Source organism: Panthera pardus, unplaced genomic scaffold, assembly GCF_024362965.1.
Source record: "Panthera pardus isolate Hobbes unplaced genomic scaffold, ASM2436296v1 HiC_scaffold_12, whole genome shotgun sequence".
Lineage (NCBI taxonomy): Eukaryota > Metazoa > Chordata > Mammalia > Carnivora > Felidae > Panthera > Panthera pardus.
Genome location: NW_026526677.1, coordinates 49,123,782 through 49,147,193, shown reverse-complemented (window position 1 = coordinate 49,147,193; position 23,412 = coordinate 49,123,782). Strand labels below are relative to the sequence as shown.

Genomic DNA, 23,412 nt, shown 5'->3' with positions numbered 1-23,412 from the left:
TCTTTCTCTAAAAATAAATAAATAAATAAATAAATAAATAAATAAATAAATAAATCTAAATAAAATCTTAAACTTTATTTGAAGCAAATAGGACAGAAGTGTTCATGCTTTATATTAATTTCGTGTAGGGAGGACCAGGGTTTTGAGGTGGAATGCATAGGAGTAATGAACACCGCTCTGCAACCAGACTATCCGGGTTCAAATCTGGGTCAGCCGTCTTTTAGCTATGTGACCTTGTTCAGATTATTTAACCTCCCTGTGCTTTAATTTCATCATCTGTAGAATGAGTATTATTATAAGTATCCACATCATAGGGTAGTTGTGAGGACAAAATGTGTGCAAGCATTTGTAAAGCACATAGAACAATATTTGTCACATAGTAAATGCTCAATAAATGTTAGCTGTTATTACCTTATAAAATATTTTATAGAATGATATAACATGTTTTCGAAAGACTGTAGTTGTGAAACCAAAGGGAGAAATTTTTTAAAATTTAGGATACTTAAACTTATAAGTAAATTTGTTTAATTAAAGTTGAGAACAAGTAAACCCTGAATTTTTTTCTTTAGCAGTGGGACTTAATCACAGGTTCATTGTAATTGTCTAGATTCATTATTTCACAATGCTGTATATATCTTGGTGTGACTATTTAGAAGGAAAAAAAGCTCATGGATCTTGGAGTCATACTGACATGAGTTTAAATCCTGGTTCCTCTACATACTGATTTTGACTGTTAATTGTTAGTTTTTGAAATTTTCTGGTTCCTAAGAAAAGTGGCTTTACTTCCCCAAACCTCCAGTTTCCCTTTTATGGAATGAGAGTGGTGAATATACCCACCTCTCACAGAACTGTTGTGAGGATTAAACGAAGTCACACACGTTAGGCACGTGGACCGGTGCTCATAGAACTACTCAGTGAAAGTTCATTCCCTTCTTCCTTTAAACATATAACTCTGTCAGACTTCCTTTAATTTAATGCCATTCTCTTCCACTCCCCCAGATAGTTATGACCAGAGCGCATTACAGGCAGTTCAGCTGGAAGACGGCACCACAGCATACATCCACCACGCAGTGCAAGTCCCGCAGTCTGATACCATCTTGGCAATTCAGGCTGACGGCACAGTAGCAGGTCTGCACACCGGGGATGCCACCATTGACCCCGACACCATCAGTGCTTTGGAACAGTATGCAGCAAAGGTACAGCATTTTACAATGTCAAGAACATCCCAGATATGGCTTCTTTATTTTTCATTAAAATAAAATTAAAAAGCATACTTGATCAAATAAGAAACTAGCAATTCAAAGTCAAAATCAGATAAGCCTCTAGGAGAAGATCAGCATTTATCTTAAAAGAAGTGAAGTGTAGAAAAAACTATTTGAATAAAGATAAAAGGAATGAAATAAGAATTTCTAGAAAAGAAATGGTGAGAGATAACTCACAAAAAGATGTATATTCAAGGATGAGTGCCGCGAAAGAAAAAATAAGGTATAGATGGAACAGCTTATGAATTAAGAAACAGAAATTAGAGATTGGAAAACATGAAGGAAAGTCTCAATTACATTTTACATCAGAAGGGCTGGGTTTTTTTCCCTATATTGAACATATATCTTTCATATGACTAAAAGGGTTTCCCCCCCACTTTTTATAGTAGAAAATTTCAAGCATACACAAAAATAAATGATAATGAATCCCTGTGTACTTGTCACCCAACCTAAAGAAATACCAAAATGTAAAACTTTGTTAAGCTTTATTTTATTCCTACAGGTGTCCATTGATGGAAGTGAAAGTGTAGCAGGTACTGGAATAATTGGAGAGAATGAGCAAGAGAAGAAAATGCAGGTGTGGAAAGCTACTTTTTTATATAAGAATCTCTTTCCCTTAGCATTTCCAGGCCCTTCTGTGGATGAAAGCAATAGCTAAATCATTGCCTCTCTAGGAAAATCTTTCCGGAGAAAGAGTGTATGTATTAGGCAGTAGCTTTCTTGAACTACCCCAGGTTTCAGGATTCATTATGTGTGGTTGCAGAGTGGCACTAAAGCAATAGAAATATCACAGAAATCCAAATGAAGTTTATGCTCTGGAATCCAAGGCAGTTTTGGAGACCAGATGGTCTTCTGACTGCCCCCACCCATGGTTGTTTGTGGATTCTTTTTCTAGGGCTCCACCTTTTTGGGGACTCACTCACCCTCACTACTTTCTTCTTTGTGTCTTTTTGTTTCTTCCACTCCCATCTGATTCCCTGCATACCCTATTTTTCAACTTCTGAAGAGAAGGTCCAGCCTAGCTAGTCATCATTGTTCCTACTGAGTAAAACTGTTTATGGTTTTTGTACCAGACTGCTTCCTGGGCCACGGGTTGGCTGACTTTGCTTTAGATGCTCACCCTGGGTCCAGTTGTTGGTCATCTCTTATCCACACAACAGTCCAGAGCAGCAGTGTCTCTAAAAGTTTTGTGGAAAGCTTTTTGTAGGAAGTACAAAGCAGTCACAGATGCTTCCTGGGACATCTACAAGTCAAAAATCCAAAACTTAGATTAATTAAAGCTTCTGTTTTGAATTTTGTGTTTGTGGGGGACATGTTTGGGTGGGTGTCTTGGAGCTTGTATATAATTAGTGTAGCACATTCTTGCTTTAATTCTGCTCCTTGAGAAAATATCAGCAGTTATCTCTAATATTTTGCTGATTCCTCCCCTATGGTAGTTGTTTGCATTCTTTGAGAGTTTTATCATACTTAACTCCTATTCTAAAATTATTGCTTCAGGGCCACGATTTTAACTTGAGCATTAGCATCACACTTAATAACATGGAGTGATACTTTTAGGGGTTATCAAGAAGATTTTACATTTATAATAATAATAAATGGTAAAATAACTGAAATCACTGGTAGAAATTTCATGCTTCTAAACATTGCTGAATAGCTAGTATTTCTGTTTATTCTCTGAGATGGTATCATGAAGCGGCAGTAGTATAAATACAGTTTGCAATTCACCAAGCCCATCAGCTTTGCAACTGTGTGATTCTTGGCAAATTTTTCAAGTGTTTGAATTCATAAAATGAGAACTATTTTTTGAACTGCAGGATGTCAAATCCACCTAAGACATACTCTACTAAAATGCAAGCGTAGTGTAAATACATTCAAGAGATGTAGGTCAGTGCCTTAGAGTCTATCTCCTATTAGTGACTAACAATTAAGTTTTTAAATAATGGAACATTTTTTTTTTTCAACGTTTTTTATTTATTTTTGGGACAGAGAGAGACAGAGCATGAACGGGGGAGGGGCAGAGAGAGAGGGAGACACAGAATCGGAAACAGGCTCCAGGCTCCGAGCCATCAGCCCAGAGCCTGACGCGGGGCTCGAACTCATGGACCGCAAGATCGTGACCTGGCTGAAGTCGGACACTTAACCGACTGCGCCACCCAGGCACCCCAAATAATGGAACATTTTTAAGGAGAGACAGAGTTACACTTGTAGTAAACTAATACAGAATGGGTCTTGTAAAAAATGAGTGAATTTACCACTGGGTTGTGTAACATTATAATATACTATTATCATTAAAGTCTATCTGTTGCCAGCAGTAATTAATTTCTGGATCCAAAAACATAACTAGGAATTCAGTATTGCTAAAGCAAAATGTCATAAAAAGCCCTGTTACCGCAGACATATAACCGTTTGGTGTTGGTGGTAATAGACAAAGAAACAGAAGGAAGTTGACTAGGATTTTTTGCAACTGTAGCCTTTTCTCCTTTGCTCTTTGTACCCCTCCTTTACAGACTAGATGTAGGCTGTCCAATATGGTAACCACATGTGGCTGTTGAGCACTTGAAATATGGCCACTCAGAATTAAGATGTGCTGTGAGTGTAAAATACATATACAGCACTTGAAAACTTATTATGAAAAAAAGAATATAAAATATCTCAATAATTTCTCATATTGATTACACGTTGAAATGATAATATTTTAGACATACTGGGTTAAATAAAAGAATTGCTAAAATTAATTTCCCCTGTTTCTTGTTACTTTTTAAAAAATGTTTGTTTATTTATTTTGAGAGAGCAAGAGAGAGTGAGCAAGGGAGGTGCAGAGAGGGAGAGAAAGAAAGTATCCCATGCAGGCTCTGCACTGCCAGCACAGAGCCTGATGCGGGGCTCAAACTCATGTATTGTGAGGTCGTGACCTGAGCCAAAATCAGGGGTCAGACACTTAGCCGGCTGAGCCACCCAGGTGCCCCTCTTTTTGTTTTTTAAATGTGGCTGCTAGAAAAAAAAATTAAAAAAAAAAAAGTGTTTAATTTTGAGAAAGAGAGACAGAGCGTAGTGGGGAAGGGGCAGAGAGAGTGGGAGACACAGAATCCAAAGCAGGCTCTAGGTCCCGAGCTGGCAGTACAGAGCCTGACGTGGGGCTTGAACCCACAAACTATGAGATCATGACCCGAGCCAAAGCCAGAAGCTCAACTGGCTGGGCCACCCAGATGCCCCAAGAACATTTTTAATTATATATGTGGTTTGCACTTGTGATTCATAATTTCTTTTCATCATTTTAGTGCTGGACCAGAAATTCACGAATCCTTCATCCTTTATTTTTTTTAACGTTTATTTATTTTTGAGAGAGTGTGCACAAGCAAGAGGAGAGGCAGAGAAAGGGGGGTAGAGGATCTGAAGTGGGCTCCATGCTGACAGCAGTGAGTCCAGTGTGGGGCTTGAACTCATGAACCTTGAGATCATGACTTGAGCTGAAGTCAGACACTCAACGGACTGAGCCACCCAAGTGCCCCAAACCTCCCTCCTTTGATATAGTTTAGTATCATATTTGAGGTTGAGAGCCCAGTACATAGTATTAAAGGGTCAAAATATCCCAAAAGAACCCCTGCAAATAAACAGCATCTGTAACTTCTTGGCTTATCTCTTGGTACTCCTACTTGTGCTAGAATGCTTAAGAACTGTAACTCTGTGCCTGGCTGAACTTTAAAATAAATAATGAACAATAAAAAGTCTGTAGCTAAAGCAGATTTTTTGTAAATAGTCTTGTTTCAAAGCTCTAGACTTTTTTCATTTTGATGCTTATAGTTGAGAACTTTTTCTTCCATCTGTAATATAAACATACTAGTTGTGCTGCTGAGCTGATCTCTTACATGAAACCAAATTTCTTGTCATAAGACAAGAAAGACCTAGAGTTTGAGGTGCTGGGTGGCTCAGTCAGTTATACTTCTGACTCTTGATTTCAGCTCAGGTCATGATCTCATGGTTCACGGGATTGAGCCCCAGGTTGGGGCTGTCAGCAGAGAGCTCACTCGAGATTCTCTGTCTCTGCCCCTTTCCTGATCAGGCTCTCTCTCAACATAAATAAACTTTAAAAAAAAAAAAAAAAAAAAATACCTAGAGTATGTAAAGCAGCTGTGCTCATATGGAGGTAGTTTTGCCGCCCCCACCAGGAGACATTTGGCAATGTCTGGAGACAATTTGGGTTGTCACAATTGGGGGAGTATTTTTTTTTTTTTAATTTTTTTTTAACGTTTATTTATTTTTGAGACAGAGACAGAGCATGAACAGGGGAGGAGCAGAGAGAGAGGGAGACACAGAATCTGAAACAGGCTCCAGGCTCTGAGCTGTCAGCACAGAGCCCGATGCGGGGCTCGAACTCATGGACCATGAGATCATGACCTGAGCCGAAGTTGGACGCTTAACCAACCAAGCCACCCAGGCGCCCCCACAATTGGGGGAGTATTACTGGCATCTAGTGGGTATATGTCCTGCAAGACATAAAGACAGCCCCCCCAGAAAGAATTACCCTGTTCAAAATATCAGTGGTGCCCAATTTGAAAACGTTGATCCAAAGTACTCTACTTAAGAATGCCAATGTGTTCATTTGTGAGAACTGTAAGGCTGATGGGGTTCAAGTAGCACACATGTATAATAAAAAATCCAAGTAGAGTTTCTATTTTGCCATGTAGTAGGTGTGTGACTGAGCAAATTACATGACTTCTCTAGATCTGAGGTTTTTGGGGTTTTTTTGGATCTGAGATTTCTTATCCACTAAATGAAAATAACAATAATCTTGCCTTACCCATCTTATGAGATTATGAAAACCAAATAAGATTTTCATTTAAGATTCTAGCTAATATATGAGAACATAATTTGTCAGCGTTATATAGCATTGTTGATGCTTTATGTATTAGAATACTAAGACTTTTTTCATGAGTGCCATTAGTTTTGACTTCATTTGAAACTAATTTTATTTATATTGGAGATCAAAGTTCTTTGGCTTGGTACTTTTAATCAGAGCTCTAATAGTTGGAAAACACAGAAAGCCAGTCAAGCCAGTTTAGGAAAAAAGAGATATATTATGAGGATACAGCAGAGCTTGTAAGAAGCAGAGAACAGGAACTGCTGAACAACTGTGGGGCTTCACAGGAACCAGAATTGCAAAGAAGTCAGGACCGGAGGTTAATCCCACTCCTTTCTCTTCCTCCTCGCCTCCTCCGTGGCATCTCTGCTCCCTTCTTGTCTCTGCAGACAGGCTTCCTTTTTGTATCATTGAGTTTACATGTAGCTCATCACAGCCTTGTTGTCTCAGGCTTCCCACCCAAAGCCAACTCAAGATTTTCCTTTATTTCCTAGGTCATGTTCCAGGGAGGGAAAATTTGTGGGTTTGACTTATCAAAATTAGCTTGACTTTATAAGCTAGGCCACATAGGGCATAGACCACTGGCCAGCCTTATATACACCATCTTTTCTGGTTATCAGGGTCTATGGGTGGGGTGGCAGATTCTCCCAGAAAGTAGGCTGGAGAATTACCCCCAAACCTGCCTGTGGATATAGGCAGTTTGAATGTGGATCATATTTCATATGTATTTTCTATGCTTTTATCTAACTATGTGATCTTGAGGAAATGAACCTTGCTTTTCTGAGCCTCTTCATCTCTAAAAGAAAGGTATTTAATCAGTAGTTATTAATCAGGGACAAAAATGAGATTGAGCTACAGAACTTTTAAAAAATAACTCATTACTGGGGCGCCTGGGTGGCTTAGTCCGTTGAGCGTCCAGCTTCAGCTCAGGTCATGGTCTCGTGGTCCGTGGGTTCAAGCCCCACATTAGGCTCTGTGCTAATGGCTCAGAGCCTGGAGCCTGCTTCGGATTCTGTGTCTCCCTCTCTCTCTGCCCCTCCTGAACTCACGCTCTGTCTCTGTCTCTCTCTCAAAAATAAATAAACATTAAAAAAAATTTTTTTTTTCTTAAATTTTTTTTACGTTTATTTATTTTTGAGACAGAGAGAGACAGAGCATGAATGGGGGTAGGGTCAGAGAGAGGGAGACACAGAATCTGACACAGGCTCCAGGCTCTGAGCTGTCAGCACAGAGCCCGACGTGGGGCTCGAACTCACAGACCGCGAGATCATGACCTGAGCCGAAGTCGGCCGCTTAACCGACTGAGCCACCCAGGTGCCCCCCAAAAAATTTTTTTAATAATAAAATAATAACTCATGGCTGAGATCAGTTTCCAGAGATTTGATCAGTAGGTCTGAGATAGAACCTAGGAATTTTTTTTTTTAATAATATTTTTAGAGGTTGTTTTTTTTTTTTTTTTAATTCAGAAAAATACAAAGAAAAACCCCAAAATGACCAATGAACTTACTATATAGATAGCTGCTATATACTTGGTTTTTTAAAAAAAGGTAATCATGTTTGCTTTTAGAAAATCCATTTGTGTATTGTCTTCAGTTTATTTCATCAGCGTTCTATAGTTTTCAGAGTATCGGTCTTTTACCTCCTTGGTTAGGTTTATTCCAGTATTTTATTCTTTTTGGTGCAATTCTAAATGTACCTGTTTTCTTAATTTCTCTTTGTGCTTCTTTGTTATTAATGTATATAGAAACACAACCAATCTGCATATTCATTTTGTATCCTGCTACTTTACTGAATTCACTTATTCTAATAGTTTATTGTGGAATCTTTAGGGTTTTCTGTGTATGGTATCATGTCATCTGCAAAAAGTGAAAGTTTAACTTCTTTCTAATATGGATGCCTTTTATTTCTTTGCTTGTCTGTTACCATACACAAAAGTAAACTCAAAGTGGATTAAAGACTTAAATGTGAGGCCTAAAACCATAAAATTCCTAGAAGAGAACATAGGCAGTGATTTCCTTGACTTTGGCCACAGCAACATTTTTTGTAGACGTGTCTCCTAAGGCCAGGGAAACAAAATAAAAAATAAACTGTTGGGACTACATTAAAATGAAAAGCTTGTGCACAGCAAAGGAAGCCATCAATAAAACAAAAAAGCAACTTACTGAATGGGAGAAGAATATGCAAATGATATATCCAATCAAGGGTTAATATCCAAAATATATAAAAAACTTACACAACTCAACACCAGAAAAACAAATAATCTGATTAAAAATGGTCAGAGGGAGGCGCCTGGGTGGCTCAGTCGGTTAAGCGTCCGGCTTCGGCTCAGGTCATGATCTCGCGGTCTGTGGGTTCGAGCCCCGCGTCAGGCTCTGTGCTGACAGCTCAGAGCCTGGAGCCTGTTTCAGATTCTATGTGTCCCTCTTCCTCTGACCCTCCCCTGTTCATGCTCTCTCTCTCTCTCTCTTCTCAAAAATAAATAAATGTTAAAAAAAAAAAATTAAAAAAAAAATGGTCAGAGGACTTGAAAACACTAATTTGAAAACATATATGCACCCCTGCGTTTATTACAGCATTATTTACAGTAGCCAAGATATGGAAGCAGCCCAAGTGTCCATTGATAGATGAATAAGGAAATTGTGAGATACATAAAATGGAATATTTTGCAGCCATAAAATAATGATTTCTTGCCACTTGTGACCACATGGATGGACCTAGAGGGGATTATGCCAAGTGGAATAAGTCAGAGAAAGACAAATACCATATGGTTTCACTTATATGTGGAATCTAAAAAACAAAACAAATAAATTAACAAACCAAAAGGAGAATCAGACTTATAAATGCAGAGAACAAACAGATGGTTGCCAGAGGAGAAAGGTGTGTGGAGGGATAGGCAAAATGGGTGGAAGAGAGGGGAGATACAGGCTTCTAGTTATGGAAATGAATACATTGAGGGAATAAAAGGCATAGCACGGGGAATATAGTCAGTGGTATTATCATAGTGTTACATGGTGACAGATGGTAGCTACGCTGTGGTAAGCATGGCATAACATATAGAGATGTTCAGTCACTGTGATGTACACCTAAAACTAATGTAACATTGTGTGTCAACTATACTCAAGTAAAAAAAATATTACATTAAAAAAACGAGTCAAATTGTATGTATACTTGAAAAAAAAATCCAAATGGTGTAGAGGTAAAAATAAAAAGTGAAGGGACCACTACCCAATAGTAACCATTGGTAGAAATCTCTGGAGGTTTTTTGTTTGTGTTTTAAATCTTCCTGGCAATTCTGAGGTGTCTCATGGTTCCCTAAAGATCCCTCTGTTGCCATACTTTTTTGATTAATTCCTTTCTTGAAAGAGAACATACTTTAAAAAATTCTTCAAGTTGCTTTCATTTTATCCTTCCTCAAGAGTATAAATTATTTACATCCTAAGAGAGAAATTTACCCACATCAAATAACAAAAGTTCTGTCTGCTGTGTGCATCAGGACTTTATAATAAATGGAATTTTAAGTCCTGAACTAGGCAGTAAAATGACCAGTTATTCTCAAACCTGCCAGGTCTCTCCCTCTCTGACTACAGAGCTCTGCCAGTTCGTTACTGCTGGGTTACTGCATCCTGAACACTGGGGGATTAGTAGAGTGAACTCTAGAGCTAATCTGCTTCAAGTCCTATTTCCCAGCCTTGGACCTTGGGCAAGTTACATTACTTAACTACCCTGAGCCTCATTTTTCTTATTTGTAAATCACAGGAAATATTTAATTCATTGGATAGTCTTGGAGGACCAGTAAGACAGCTCATGCAAAACACCCACCACAGCGCATCACATAAAGCACCTCCTCAACAAATGGTAGTTAACCTCTTGTATTATCGAAGTCACTTTGGAATTCAGTCTCAGATCCAGCCCTTTATTTACCAGTGGGATTTGCACCTTCTCAGAACTCTAAGATGCTAAAGCTAGAAGGGACTTAGCACTGTCTTCTTGTACAGCAGTTTTCAAGCTCTGATTTTTGCGGGGGTGGGATCCTAGGGTTTCTTTGAGGTCCCTCAGGGACTAGCAGAGCTACCCATGCCTGCCTGGGCCAGCAGAAGCAGGAATGTCTTTATCTTTTTGCACAGTAGACTGCTGTGTAAGATTTCATCTGGTAAAGGAATTTTTAAAATGTTTAAAAAAAAAAAATCACTGATTTAGTACAATGTGTTCTCTATACAGACAGGCAAACAAGCCATACATGACTTGCTCCAGGTCACGCAGTGAATTTATGGCAGAGCTAAGGTTATCTCTTAATTCTCAGAACATACATTAAGCAAGATAGTAATAAAGTCATTTTCTGTAGATGGTTTTAGAAGATGGTTAGTATTTCACTGGTGTTAGCTTCTCTGTTGCCTTTGAGACATTTCCCTCATGGTAATATATCAGGTTTTTTTTTTTTCACAAAGACTATATACATCCTTTACTGAAATAACCAATAGAGCCCTGAAATACCTGTTATAGCATTAGCCTATTAATTTAGCTTTTGAAATTTGGATTCTGTCCGTCTTCACCGTTAAAATAGCTGCAGAATCATCTATTGCTTTGAATTCCATGGTCATTGTCCTAGGCTGGTTTTCATCACTTTTTCCTTCCATATTCATGATCATACAAGCTTCTTTTACTCTCCTTGCCTCTTTTGTCTTTCACTGTTTCACACCATTACCAGAGTTCTCTTTCTAAAACACAGAGCTGATCTTGGTCAATCCTTTACTTTAAAAATGTTAATGCCTGGGGCAACTGGCTGGCTCAGTCAGAGAAATGCGTTGCTCCTGATCTCTGGGTCATGGGTTTTGGGTTCAGGCCCTGCACTGGGTGTGAGAGTACTTAAATAAGTAAACTTAAAGAAAACTTTTTGTTTTTCTTTTTTTTTTAACTTGTTTTATTTTTTATTTTTTTAAATTTATATCCAAATTCGTTAGCATATAGTGCAACAATGATTTCAGGAGTAGATTCCTTAATGCTCCTTACCCATTTAACCCATCCCCCCTCCCACAACCCCTCCTGTAACCCTCAGTTTGTTCTCCATATTTATGAGTCTCTTCTGTTTTTCCCCTCCCTGTTTTTATATTATTTTTGTTTCCCTTCCCTTATGTTCATCTGTTTTGTCTCTTAAAGTCCTCATATGAGTGAAGTCATATGATTTTGTCTTTCTCTGACTGCCTAATTTCACTTAGCATAATACCCTCCAGTTCCATGCACGTAGTTGCAAATGGCAAGGTTTCATTCTTTTTGATTGCCAAGGAGTACTCCATTGTATATATATACCACATCTTCTTTATCCATTCATCCATCGATGGACATTTGGGCTCTTTCCATACTTTGGCTATTGTTGATAGTTCTGCTATAAACATGGGGGTGCATGTATCCCTTCGAAACAGCACACCTGTATCCCTTGGATAAATGCCTAGTAGTGCAATTGCTGGGTTGTATGGTAGTTCTATTTTTAGTTTTTTGAGGAACCTCCATACTGTTTTCCAGAATGGCTGCACCAGCTTGCATTCCCATTAAAGAAAACTCTTAATGCCTGCCTTTGCTTTCATTATCGAGGTTTACTCTTCAGAATGGCATCTAAAGCTCTTCCCAAATGTGGTCCTAATCTTCCCTTTTTCCTGTTATTCATTCTGTCATATAGACATGACAGTCTCATAGTAAGTTTCCGCTTTCTCCAGGCACCCTTCCATACTTTTGGTCATACTCTCCCTTCTGTCTGGACTGCTCACCTCCACCCCTTGTTTTCACTTCGAGACAGCTCGCCCTAACCTACAGCTCTGTCACCCCAGGGCCTGCAGAGTAGAAAGTCAGTCTTCCATTTTTATGGTATCTTAATTTCTAAAATAGGTGGCTGTCTTTAAAAAGCTTCTAAAATCAGTACAATTGTTTGAAGTCTTGTGGTGTTGAGTCCCAGAAAAATGATCTTCTACTGAATAAAGGTTACGGAGTAGGATCATATGGATTGTAATGTCTCCCGCAGGGGACCCCAATGTCATAAGCCTCTCTTTTCCATTGCTTTGAAATGCTTTTGAAATTGAAAGTGCTCTTTACATTGTTTTTAGGGCACATGTCCTAAATAATATATAATATATCTATCTAGATAGATAGATAGATCCCTTGAGCACATCATGGAATACCTGCATACAATGGAGATGCTACTTGGGTTGATTTTTCTAGAATGGGAATAGATCTGTGAGCTCTAGCTATGCCCCCTTGTGGATCTCCTTTTGATTTCTTCCACAGCCGCTGACTTCAGTCACAGAACAGAATTAACCTAGCTGGCTCAACATGATAGAATCTTTGTAAAATGATGATCTGAATCTGGAAACGCACATTGCAGTTTTATCTTTTTTATTCTGAAAATAATAATTTCATCTATTTTATTTCCGTGTAAATAATTTCAGTCGTACTTTTTGTTTCATCTAGATTGTCTTACAAGGACATGCAACAAGAGTAACTGCTAAGTCTCAGCAGAGTGGAGAGAAGGCATTTCGATGTGAATATGATGGATGTGGGAAATTATATACAACGGCTCATCATCTTAAGGTATATATAAAGGAAATGCTGTATTTAGTTATGACAGTACCTAGGACATTAAATGCCAACATGATATAGTTGTAGTATTCAAATGCCATTGTTTTCCCTCACTTACCAAGATATAGACACACGCTCATGCTCTTACACAGATCACGTGAAGCCATACGCAGATTTCAGAAACTCTCAACTCTGAGCGCTTGGATTATGTGTTCTTCATCTCTGTCTCCCTAATGTCCAAAATACCACCAGGCACATGGTAGATACTCTATATATTTGAATATATTTTTGTCAAATGGGAAATTTATATAATTTTATGAGAGATGTATGTGTAATCATTCTGTTAACAGTGATTTGCTGAAATCTAGCAGAAGTTGGTGTTAATGTGTTTCATGTTTCAAATATATAGGCCAGGTATTTTGCTTGCAGCTAAACACAACATACCACAACTCCATAGCTAACATTTATTGAATAACTTAGTGTGTCAGGAAGCAGAAGTCTTGCTTTTAGCAAGGCTAAAAACATTTAGCATATTTGGAGTCGCAGCCCTAGAGCCCATCTCCATTACTTATTGCTGTGTCACCATGACATGTTACTTAGCATCTGAGTACCTTTTTCCTTATGGTAAAAGTACCTTCCTCACACAGTGCTTGTGAGAAATAAATAAGTAGATACTGTATACGTACCAGTACTGAAAAGAATGACCTGGTGCATGGTAAAGATTCAGTAGATGTTGGCCATTGTCATGATCATTCGTCACAGCAGCCCTCTACACTAGATATAGTTATGTCTTGGCTTTACAGAAAGGACTTTGAGGCTTAGAGAAGGCAAACACCTCATGGTGAAGCCTTGCCTCCTGGCAAGGCCCCTGTAGCAGCAGCCGCCACACTCTTAACCTTACATTGCGTGGCCTCTGTCTATGCTCTGATCCTAGCTCTCGCTATGTATATGTTCCATACAGACACCTTTGACCACTGTAGGAAAACTCAGACCTCTAATGCTCCTGTTCCTTATTTAAAATGAGTACTTCTTGGGGTGCCTGAGTGGCTCAGTCGGTTATGTGTCCGACTTCAGCTCAGGTCATGATCTCATGGTTCGTGGGTTTGGGTCCCACGTTGGACTTTGTGCTGACAGCTCAGAGCCTGGAGCCTGCTTTGGATTCTGTGTCTCCCTCTGTCTCTGCTCCTCCCCGGCTCATGCTCGCTTGCTCGCTCTCTCTCTCTCTCTCAAAAATAAACATTAAAAAAAAATTACAATGCATCCTTCATAACATATAGCATTTAGCATATTGAGAACTGTTGGGCTACAGTTTTTGAGAAAGGTTGTCTTTTGTTTTTCCAAAAAAACCCATACAAACAACAAAATACAGTTCACCCTTGAACAACACAGTTTTGAACTGTGCATATCCACTTATACGTGAATTTTTTTAATAAATACAGTACAGCACTGTAAATGTATTTTCTTTTATTATCTTAACGTTTTCTGTAGTTTACTATATTGTAAGAATATAACATACGAAATAATGTGTTAATCGACTTTCTGTTATCAGCTTCTGCTCAATAGTAGGCTGTTGGTAGTTAAGTTTTTTTTGGGGGGGTCAGGAGTTCTATGCTGGTTTTTCACTGCACAGGAGGTCAGCGGTGGGGGGTGGTCAGCATCCCTAACCCCTGCATGTTCAAAGGTCAGCTGTAATTCAACAGAGGGAAAAAAAAACCAGGTCTATGTTGAGACCATCTACCTGAGGAATTGCCTAAAGGAAGTAGAATCATGCCTGTATTTTCATGACAGGTCCATGAGAGGTCACACACAGGAGACCGGCCTTATCAGTGTGAGCACCTAGGCTGTGGGAAAGCATTTGCAACAGGTAAAAACATGAATTTTCTTTGTTTCCTGGTCTTTCTTAGGGGGCAAACAGAGACAGGCCAGCTGTAGGAACTGATCCCTTGCCTTTGTCTGAATCTGTGGATGCACAGTGACCAGTTTTTCAGTCTCTCCCTTAACTTCCTCTTCTCCTGCTTGTTCTATTCTCTCTCTCTGTTCTCACTTTTCTCCTCAGGCCTATTTCTGCCTACTGCATTTGGTGTTTCACTCCACACTCAGCTTTCTTTTAGCAAAAAAGTAAAAGCTGAGCATTAGAAGCTGACACAGACTTTAACGTTAGGATAGACCTGAGGGAACCATGGGCAACTAGGACTTAGCAGGGGTTGGGGCCTGGCCTCCTGACTTCTACCTTAGTCCTCATTTAATGTCTTGATTCCATTTCAAGCTTTTGGGGTATGAGTTGTGAACGTCTAATAAGATTGGAGCCGTTTAAAAAAAGAAACATATAGAACCTCTTCTAGACAGAGATGAAAGTATTGCATTTCCAGCAGGACAGTCCTTAGCTGTTACACTCTTACACGTTGTTAATGGTTGTTCTGTTGTGTTTGCCTAGTATTATATCCTTGGTGTTTACTATATTTTTCAATAGTTTAATCTCAGTGGGCATGCTTAGAGGGGTCTCATATAATTAAATTTCTTTACGTTTTTCTTAAAGGTTATGGATTAAAAAGTCATGTCAGAACTCATACAGGAGAAAAGCCATATCGGTGTTCAGAAGATAATTGTACTAAGTCTTTCAAAACTTCAGGAGATCTACAGAAACATATAAGAACTCATACAGGTACTGGTATAAACAAATAACTGTATGTAGGCCAGGACTTTTTTTTTTTTTTTTTTTTTTTTTTTTTTTTTCAGGTCAGGAATTAATCTGCAGGGAGGGGACTTGGGGAAGGAGTCTCTGGACATTTCAGAGTTAGCTTCAAGGACTTCTCTTAAACTCCAGAAATTCTTTCCAGGAAGAGGGCTCATATTTTTTTTTAGAATCTCAAAGGGGTCCATATCCCAAAAAAAGGTGAACAATGGTCATAGACAACCAGCCCATTCAGTTTGCAGGTATTATCTGAGCAGCAGGCTTATTTACCTAGGATTGCATGTCTGTGTACTAGCCCAACTGAGACCAGAACCTAAGGCACCCAGTTCCTTTTCAATTCAGCGTTGTTTCTCCTATATTAAGCTATTGCTTAAGAAAATGAACTCCTAACAGCCTCACAGAAAGAAAGGCTTGTTACTTCCTTGTGATCATATCTCGTTCCCTTTAAACTTCCTTCTCTCCTTTTCCTAAAGGGTACTTTGTTTATATTTCCCCTTCCCTCCCTTTCTTGTACTTGATTATTTGTAGAATTGGAAAACCAATTATAAAGGTAATTATTTGCTTTGGATGAGAGCTGGAAAGATTCCAGAAACTGTTGATAAGAGGTACTGTTACAAGCTATTGATTAAGCATATTATATATAGCTTAATAATTTAGTTTGAAATTTTACTACAGATGGTTTAAACATAGTGTGATAACTTTGTCCCCAGGTGCTACTAAGTATTTTGAAATAGTTTAGCAAATTTCCATGGAGGATTTGTCCATTCATTAAAGTTTAACTTTTAGCTCAAATTTGATCCCAGATACGCTTTGCTTTTTAATGTTCAGGGGGCACCCGGATGGCTCAGTCACTTAAGCATCCAACTCTTGATTTCAGCTCAAGTCATGATCTCACAGTTTGTGAGTTCGAACCCCACATCAGGCTCTGTGCTGACAGTGTGGAGCCTGCTTGGGATTCATATTCTCTCTCTCTCTCTCTCTCTCTGCTCTTTCCCTGCTCACAGGCTTGCTTGTGCTCTCTCTCAAAATAAATAAATAAACTTAAAAAAAAATACATGACTATACAGTGTTTACAAACAAAGCTGTAGGTCTCTGCTTCTATTTCATTCATGTACTTATTTTTATCCATTGTATCAGAAGCATGTTTTTCCAAATTCCTGCAAATTCTATTTGGATTTACCGTATAATGCCAACTTGTTATGTAAAAGTTATATAAAACCATAATCTAGTTCTATTAATATTTGGTCAAAACATTGAAATTGTGATTCCTTTGATAGTATGCATTTAGCAAACTACATATTTGTGTATCAGTTTTTAAATCGTATTTTCATTGGTAAAAAGTTGGGTTGTGTAAGGGGGCTTTAGGGATGACTTTTACAAACAAGTGATTTCAGTGCAAAAATAAAGCAAGGTCCTATAGAGTCAGAGGAGTAGTGTAGTAGTGTATATATCACCATGGGAATTGTTAGAACTCTTGCTTCCTTATCATCCCAACACGGCAGAGCCGGGAAAAGGTTAAGGTTGTCTAGATCCAGACAGGAGAAGGGACTTACCCAAGACAAAGTACTTACTTTAAGTTAACATATTGAAAGAAAACTTTCTCTAAAGAAAGGATCAGAGATTCCTGCTCCTTTTTAAATGATTTCATATTTGAGGGCAGAAATCTTTTGGAGTGTTTTTTTTACCAGCAGGAAAATCTTAATTTTACTTGACCAAAAGAAAAATAACACACTTTTATATGTGCGGGTAAATATCTATATCTATTTATCTATCTATACACAGAGATTTTTATATATCACAAGAGTTGTTGCTTAATTCGAACTCATTCTAAAAAAGCATCAAAAGCAAGGCTATTATTTCATGCTTGACAGTTTAGAGGCCCTTTGGGTTCTGAGGTTGTATAAAGCAGGTATGAAGAAAAGAAATATAATTGGCAGGATAGACTTTTTCATAAGCTTAGTTTATGAGAATAGTAATAGTAATATATTCAGCAAGTATATGTGATGCATATTATGTGCTAGACACTGGATTTTTAAAAAACATACATTTTTCTTTGAAGTATTACATAATAAATAAAATAGGAGATAAGCTTTTGGGTATTCTGGTGTTTTTCTAACATAATTCTTATTCCTAACTTTTTTTTTTCTTTAAATTTTTTTTATGTTTATTTGTTTTTGACACGGAGAGAAACAGAGCATGAATGGGGGGAGGGGAAAAGAGAGAGGGAGACACAGAATCTGAAGGAGGATCCAGGCTCTGAGCTGTCAGCACAGAGCCCGAGACAGGGCTCGAACCCACAAACCGTGAGATCATGACCTGAGCCGAGTCGGACACTTAACCAACTGAGCCACCCAGGCACCCCTAACTCTGTTTTTCTTTTGTATTTCTTTATGATATTTCTTTCTCTGCCTTTCTAAGCTCATTTTTAATATGCCCATCTGGATGATTCCTTCTTGGAAAGTTGTGCAATGATAAGTTTTGAATAATATTCAGATTCTCCTATATAAATTTAAGCTGGGAGTAGAAGACGCTATTCATAGGGGAAAAAAACCTGAAAGGGAAGTGCAGAAGGACTCTATGAGTATGATCCTAGGCAGAATTGAAGGATAAGACATTTCAATTTTCTATGTATTTTTGCACTATTCAATTTATTCCTTTTTGTATTTTCAGGAGAAAGGCCCTTTAAATGTCCCTTTGAAGGCTGCGGTCGGTCTTTTACAACATCAAATATCAGAAAAGTGCATATTAGGACACACACAGGAGAAAGACCTTATTATTGCACAGAACCAGGATGTGGGAGGGCATTTGCCAGTGCAACCAATTATAAAAATCATGTGAGGATACACACAGGTAACAGTTTTTGATTTCTTTGCCTTCCATCTTTCTTCCATAAACCCATTTCCAAGTAATTCCTTCCTTCTCTCCTTCCTACCACTTGGCATGGTGGGGAGGGATTAAGCAACTTAAAAAAACTTCACATTAGCATGTATACATTCATTTAGTCAGCAGACTGAGCATCTGTTGTGTGTTCCCCTGCCAGGCATCAGAGGTACAGAGACAGATAAGACATAGTCCAGAGCAGTAGAACTGGGGAGAGATGGCAGATAGTTAATTGCTACAGAGTGCAGTTTCTCCCATTGCGTGGACAAGATGTTACGGGAGTAGAGAGGGGGAGCAGCCGTCTCTGTGGGAATGGAGAAGTATTCAAGGAAGGCTTTCCCAGGGGAAATGGACTTTTAGACTGAGTCCATCACCATGTTTCCTACATTATTAAAGTGTTCTCTAAGAAAACGGAAAAGACTGTGAAAACCCAGAGGCCTGGAAAAGAAAACCATAGATTAGAAGAAAAATGATATTTTGCTACTATAATTTGTATTCCTTTTATGTCTTTAAGAGATTTGATTTTTACATGTTTGTGGTGTAGAAGGAAAACAGAATTCCTGTCTGATACTTACTGTATCATTGTGTGTTACACACAGACATATACCCACTACTGAGTTCATTGACTGTTAAATAATTAGATAATTGGGGTTTTTTTAAGTTTATTTTTTTATTTTAGAGAGAGAGCGAGAGAGAGAGAGCACGAGTGAGGGAGAGCCAGAGAGAGACAGAGAGAATCCCAAACAAGCTACGCACTGTCAGCAAAGAGCCTGACAAAGGGCCCGAACCCACAAACCGTGAGATCATGACCTGAGCCAAAATCAAATCACTTAACCAACTGAGCCACCCAGGCACCCCTAGATAATTCGTATTTTATCTATATTATCTTAATATTATGTAAACATTCCTAGTGGATTATAACACAGGTGCTTAAGGGCCTTTTTATGATATTTGGGGAAATTGGCTGGGATTTTTAGATGGGCTGAGAAAACATTATTTTACCCATTTAAAGCAAATGGAATATAGACTCATTACCTGAAAGTTTGCTGTTCACCTGTTTAATGGGCAAATTAGATTCCAATAAGAGGGATGCTCACATTAAGTTTAGCTATACTGATCTTTGGGACATTTAAGAAGAGCAGTGCTTTTATTTTTAATTAATTTTTTTTTAATGTTTATTTTTGAGAGAGAGAGAGAGCATGCATACAAGAGCAGAGGAAGGGCAGAGAGTGAGGGGGACAGAGAATCTGAAACAGGCTCCATACTGACAGCAGAGAGCCCAGTGTGGGGCTTGAACTCATGAACTGTGCCAAAGTCTAATGCTTAACTGACTGGCTCCCCGAGCAGTGTTCTTAAATGTGGCTGCCTGTTGAATTCGCTTTCTAAAAATAGAATTCTCCATATTCTATCTGCACAGTTCTGACATAATTTTACTGGGATGAGGCCCAGGCATCAGTTTATATTTTTAAAAACCCAGGTCTTTCATATGTGTACATGATTGAGAATTGTTGAAGTAGAGAGGTGCAGTAGGCAGTTAGAAATGTTGGTCTGACCCAAGAGGTAGAAAAGATTGACTAGTGATCATCAGGTAGATGATAATAGTAAATGCCCGCATTATGCAGTAAGTGGAGTACAAAGATTCAGCCATGTACAATTCAATCCACTCTTGCAAGGTTGGTTAGATGACCCAGTTGAGGCTATGCAGATAACCAGTAGGGAGCTCCAAAGTGCAATTCAAATCATTTACATCTTGACTGTGGTTTGGTGCCACCTAGTGGCGGTTTCTGCTCCAGCCTAAATATCAATGGGACTGGTTTTCTGTTGGAATTGCCTGCCCTTTCCGTGCCTGGGCTTGCCCTCAACACATGTCTCCCATGATCATCTACCAAGATAAGAACTTAACCTTGCCCTAGTTTGAGACTATAGACTGGGCAGAGGACAGGAAGCAATTTCCCATTACTTTATATTCAAGATTTATGTTACAGATTATATTAGTGTGAGATTTTTTTACTATTTATGGGTGGTTTTACTGTGTTTAGAACCATACAAGAAAATGCAGTTATCCAAGGAAGGTATAAAATGAGAATAAAGTAAGACATGCACTTGTATGCACACGTGTATGCACATTTTAGAAATTATATGAATATGTCCTTTTAGATTTACTGAAGTGTTCAGACTATGTCTAGTAGACTTTCTAGACCTTTTTTATTATCCTTATAAAACCCTTAGGGAAAGCTGCATTTGTTATAGTAATCATTGCATTTATTATTGTCATTTTTAATACAGCATTAATGTTACTGACTTGTCTAGTTATAGGTAACAATAAATTAGTTTTATCAAAGCTTAGAGTTACCCTGGGCAACATCTCTATCCTTACTTTTCTCATCCCTTGAAATGAAGGGAAGAGTGGTATTCGGGCATGAGATAAGACTTAGAATGTAGACAGCCTTTTGAACAAAGACAAAATCATAGGGAGTCTTTTTTTGTGTTCTGCCTCGTAGCAGTATAGAAAGAGATTGGACAGTTCATTGGGGCACCTGGGTGCTCATTTGGTTAAGTGTCTGACTCTTGGTTTAGACTCCAGTCATGATCTCACAGTTCGTGGATTCGATCCCCAGGTATGGCTCCATGCTGCTGGTGCAGAACCTGCTTGGGTTCGTTCTCTCTCTCTCTCTCTCTCTCTCTCTCTCTCTCTCTCTCTCTCCTCCACTTGGACTCTCCCAAAATAAATAAATAATAAAACTTAAAAGGGGGGGCGCCTGGGTGGCTCAGTCAGTTGAGCGTCCGACTTTGGCTCAGGTTCATGATCTCGTGGTTTGTGAGTTTGAGCCCTGCGTCAGGCTCTGTGCTGGCAGCTCAGAGCCTGGAGCCTGCTTCGGATTCTGTGTCTCCCTCTCTCTCTGCCCCTACCCCACTTGTGCTCTGTCTCTCTCTATCAAAAATAAATTGTAAAAAAAAAAAAGAGAGATTTGATAGACCTCTATTTTTGCCATTAGAGGCTTTTTTTCCCCATGGGAGGAATGGATTGATTATGCCTTCATATATGTAAAAGTTGATTTTTGTGTGTATGTGTGTATGTTCTTAGGTGAAAAGCCATATGTTTGTACAGTCCCTGGATGTGACAAAAGGTTTACAGAATATTCCAGTTTGTACAAACATCATGTTGTTCACACTCATTCCAAACCATACAACTGTAATCACTGTGGGAAGACCTACAAGCAGATCTCCACACTGGCCATGCACAAACGGACGGCCCACAATGACACTGAGCCCATCGAGGAGGAGCAGGAAGCCTTCTTTGAGCCTCCCCCAGGTAAGTGTTCTTTCCAATAAATCTCTCTCTCTGGGAATCAACAGCTACCATAATTTATGATGCATAGCATTTTCTCAGATCATAAAGTTTCATTCAAATAATCACACAAATATATAATTTACAACTGTAATAAGTGGTAGCAAAAAATGGTACTTGGTGCTGTGGGATGTATAAGAAGGGAAGTTAATCTAGCCTGGGAGGTTCTTTTTCTTTTTACCCCTGTTTAGTTCTCCTCTTGTTAAAGAAACAGAAAGATGGGAATAAAATGGATTTAGGATACCCAGCTTGAATTGCTATTTTTCTTCTGAGAAATGGCCAGGCTGTGGTGCCAGACCTCGGTCATGCTTACATACGTGATGAAGGGTTTTTTGCCTCTTGAATGTGGCTTCCGTTTGGCAAGAAAAGCTGTAATTATCCCTAAAGAAGCCCTGGAACCTTCCAACTTTGAGATCACATGTGTTTCAAGTGACAGTGGCCTGAGCTGCAGGAGCAGAGGACCCTGGCACACCTGGAGGCAGAGCAGGGCACGTGTTACCCACTGCCCCCCTGTTGTCTAGAGCAGTCTAGGCTTTGGTTTGAGTTGAAGTTGAGTGATGTGAGTTATTTTGCTGCTTAATAAAGTGACCCCTACATATAATTGGATGTGAATGCAAATAGTTGCAATACATCCCCTGCAAAAGCAGTGTGAGCCTTCTGGTATTTTTAAATTCAGTACAGGTTAGCTAGACACACTTCTTACATAGGTTAAAGTAACAGCTACTACGAGAGATCTAGAGAGTGGATAGGGGTTAATTAGGTGGAGACGCAGGGATTTCGCAGGGAGGGGAAATAAGGAGCAAAGGTAAGAGAACATTCTGAATAGAGGGAATGGCAAATACAAAAAGCCCTGAGGTTGGGGAGAGCAAAGTAAATTGGAGAGACTAAAAGAAGCCTGGCCAGTGTGGCACTTCTGCCTGGGAAGGCAGTATGAAATGAGGCTGGAGAGCAAGGTAGGGGCAGCTAGGCTATTCGGGTGCCCTAAGGATGTTGATCTTAAGCATGAGAATGGCAGAGCACTCCCAAATAACTTTTAGTTGATTCATGTGCTATTCAGTATTGTTGTAAGGAGACAAAAACATTCATTTCATAAGAATAAACTCTTGGGGAAAAAATATTTTAGAGGATCACATTCTATGATATCACGTAAGTAACTTAGCATAGGTAAATAGGTAAACTAAGTGAGTAGGTTTTCTTAAAACAACACACACACCCAATAAAACAAAGCCTGGGCCATCCTCCTATTTCACTGAGTACCTCCTAAACAAAGTAGACTTAAAAATTAAAATAAATCATATTTTCTCCTTCTTATATTGAAGTGTTGGAGAGTAAGGGAAAGAACAGATCATTCACTCCCTGCTGAAATGATTCCCTGTAGTTCTAATTTGTTTTTTCAGATATCTGTCATGTGATGGTGAGAAAATAACAATTCCTTCAGTCCTGAATGCTATAGTACTTTCTAGCCAAAACACTGTAAGTGGGCATGGTTAGAAAACCCAACAACTGCTGAATCCTTGCAGTTAGAAAGTAGGCTTTTTTTTTTTTTTTTTAATAGGCTGGACAAGCTTAGGTTTTGAAATTCTTCCTTTCTAAAGCTTCTTCAGTCTTTTCCTTTAGTGCTGATTTTTCAGATTGTCTGAATTTCTTGTATTTTAGAAAGTAGTCTGTAATATAATGATACAGATTTTATTTCAAAAATAATAAACAAAGATTATTTTTCCAAGAATAGGGATGGATTTGTACTCCTTTTCTCTCATACAATTCTCTAGGTATGGTAGCCCATTGGAATAATGGTATATAAATAGCT

General features: G+C 38.7%; 1 protein-coding gene across 6 annotated transcripts in view; it reads left to right on the top strand.

Moving 5' to 3' along the window:
* Positions 1-23,412, top strand: part of ZNF143 (zinc finger protein 143) — a 55,388-nt gene that overhangs the window by 19,292 nt on the left and 12,684 nt on the right. For all 6 annotated transcript variants that reach the window (XM_019456267.2, XM_053900000.1, XM_019456270.2 and 3 more), the window contains 7 exons: positions 1,000-1,196; positions 1,765-1,839; positions 12,577-12,696; positions 14,473-14,548; positions 15,221-15,346; positions 18,047-18,226; positions 21,342-21,569. In XM_019456267.2, the coding sequence (XP_019311812.1) occupies positions 1,000-1,196; positions 1,765-1,839; positions 12,577-12,696; positions 14,473-14,548; positions 15,221-15,346; positions 18,047-18,226; positions 21,342-21,569 (1,002 nt within the window). The remainder of the gene's footprint in view (positions 1-999; positions 1,197-1,764; positions 1,840-12,576; positions 12,697-14,472; positions 14,549-15,220; positions 15,347-18,046; positions 18,227-21,341; positions 21,570-23,412) is intronic.